The sequence below is a fragment of the Talpa occidentalis genome, unplaced genomic scaffold, assembly GCF_014898055.3.
Source record: "Talpa occidentalis isolate TD23 unplaced genomic scaffold, MPIMG_talOcc4v2.1 talOcc4.12, whole genome shotgun sequence".
Taxonomy (NCBI): Eukaryota; Metazoa; Chordata; class Mammalia; order Eulipotyphla; family Talpidae; genus Talpa; species Talpa occidentalis.
Window position 1 is genome coordinate 23154472 of NW_023601212.1, and position 1610 is coordinate 23156081.

The following is a 1610-nucleotide window of genomic DNA, read 5'->3' on the forward strand; positions in this document are numbered from 1 at the left end:
ACAGTGTGTAAGGCACAGTGTCTTCTCTTCACAGTCTCTTCCCTCCTTTCACTTTTAAGACAAATTATTTTTATTTTGTATGGCTAAGGATGTAAATATCTTTATGTTCTTACATAGGTATGCTTCTATGTAAGAGGTTTGATTGTTGCTTATAAAAACATGAAACCAACACATCCAACAAAAGACTTCCCAGTTTTACATCAGTTTCACATTTTGGAGTTTTGCATTCTTTTTTGCAGCCCAACATTCTGACCAAGATGAAGAATCTTTCAGTGGTGACTGAGTTTATCCTGCTGGGCATACCACACACGGAGGATCTGAAGACCATGCTTTTTGTCATGTTTTTGTCCTTCTACATCTTCACTCTCATGGGGAATCTGCTCATCCTCCTGGCAATTATCTCCTCCACTCGACTGCACACCCCCATGTACTTCTTCCTGTGCCAGCTGTCTGTGTTTGACATATTTTTCCCTTCTGTCAGTTCCCCCAAGATGCTCTTCTACCTCTCAGGGAATAGCCGGGCCATCTCCTATGCAGGCTGCGTGTCCCAGCTCTTCTTCTACCACTTCCTGGGCTGCACTGAGTGTTTCCTCTACACCGTGATGGCCTACGACCGCTTTGTTGCCATATGTTTCCCTCTACGCTACACGATAATCATGAGCCACAGGGTGTGTGCCCTCCTGGCCTTTGGGACGTCATTTTTCGGCTGCATTCAGGCCATCTTTCTAACTACCCTCACCTTCCAGTTGCCCTACTGTGGCCCCAATGAGGTGGACTATTACTTCTGTGATATCCCTGTGATGTTGAAGCTGGCGTGCGCGGACACTTCAGCCCTGGAGATGGTGGGTTTCATAGCCGTGGGCCTCATGCCCCTCAGCTGCTTCCTTCTCATCCTCACCTCCTATACCTGTATTGTTTGCTCTATTCTTCAGATCCGATCTACTGAAGGCCGGCGCCGTGCCTTCTCTACCTGCAGCGCCCACCTCACTGCTATCCTGCTCTGTTTTATGCCGGTGGTCCTCATCTACCTTCAGCCTACCCCTAATCCCTGGCTTAATGCATCTGTTCAGGTCCTGAATAACCTGGTCACCCCCATGCTGAACCCCTTGATCTATAGTCTGAGGAATAAAGAGGTGAAATCATCCCTGAGAAAGGTGCTAATGAGGGTGATCCTCCTTCCGGTGAAGTGACAGAGATCATTAGCTCCAATTTAATGGCATCACAGTGCTTACAAAAAGTATTTCCTTTTATGTGCTAGAGAAAACACAAATTGCCTGCCTTTACATATAAAAAAAGCTAAGTTTTAAAGACACAAAGTGAATTGTTCAAGGTCACATAACTAATAAATTATCCTGCCCAGGGAGGATTATGTCCTCCCCAGTGGCTGAAGGGTCTTAACCTACTATCCTTCTTTCCTTGCTTTCCTCTCCTCTTCTTCCTACACCCTCTCTTTCTCCTCCCTCTCCTTTATCCTAGCACTGTGTCATGATCATCTAACTGTCCCCTTAAGTGTTTGTATTAAATAAGCCCGCATTTGATTGTCTAAGAGTTGTTGAAAAGTGGGAGAGCTTCCAGCACATAGCTTTACTGTCATTCTGTGACTCTGAAAT

General features: G+C 45.7%; 1 protein-coding gene across 1 annotated transcript; it reads left to right on the forward strand.

Moving 5' to 3' along the window:
* Positions 1-257: 257 nt before the first annotated feature.
* Positions 258-1190, forward strand: LOC119242108 (olfactory receptor 149-like). Its single transcript, XM_037507888.1, has one exon. It carries the CDS (start codon positions 258-260, stop codon positions 1188-1190), a length of 933 nt encoding a protein of 310 aa, XP_037363785.1.
* The last annotated feature ends 420 nt before the right edge of the window (positions 1191-1610 follow it).

Coding starts and splice junctions, on each gene's coding strand:
- LOC119242108 (XM_037507888.1), top strand. CDS start 258: ATGAAGAATCTTTCAGTGGTGACTGAGTTTATCCTGCTGGGCATACCA.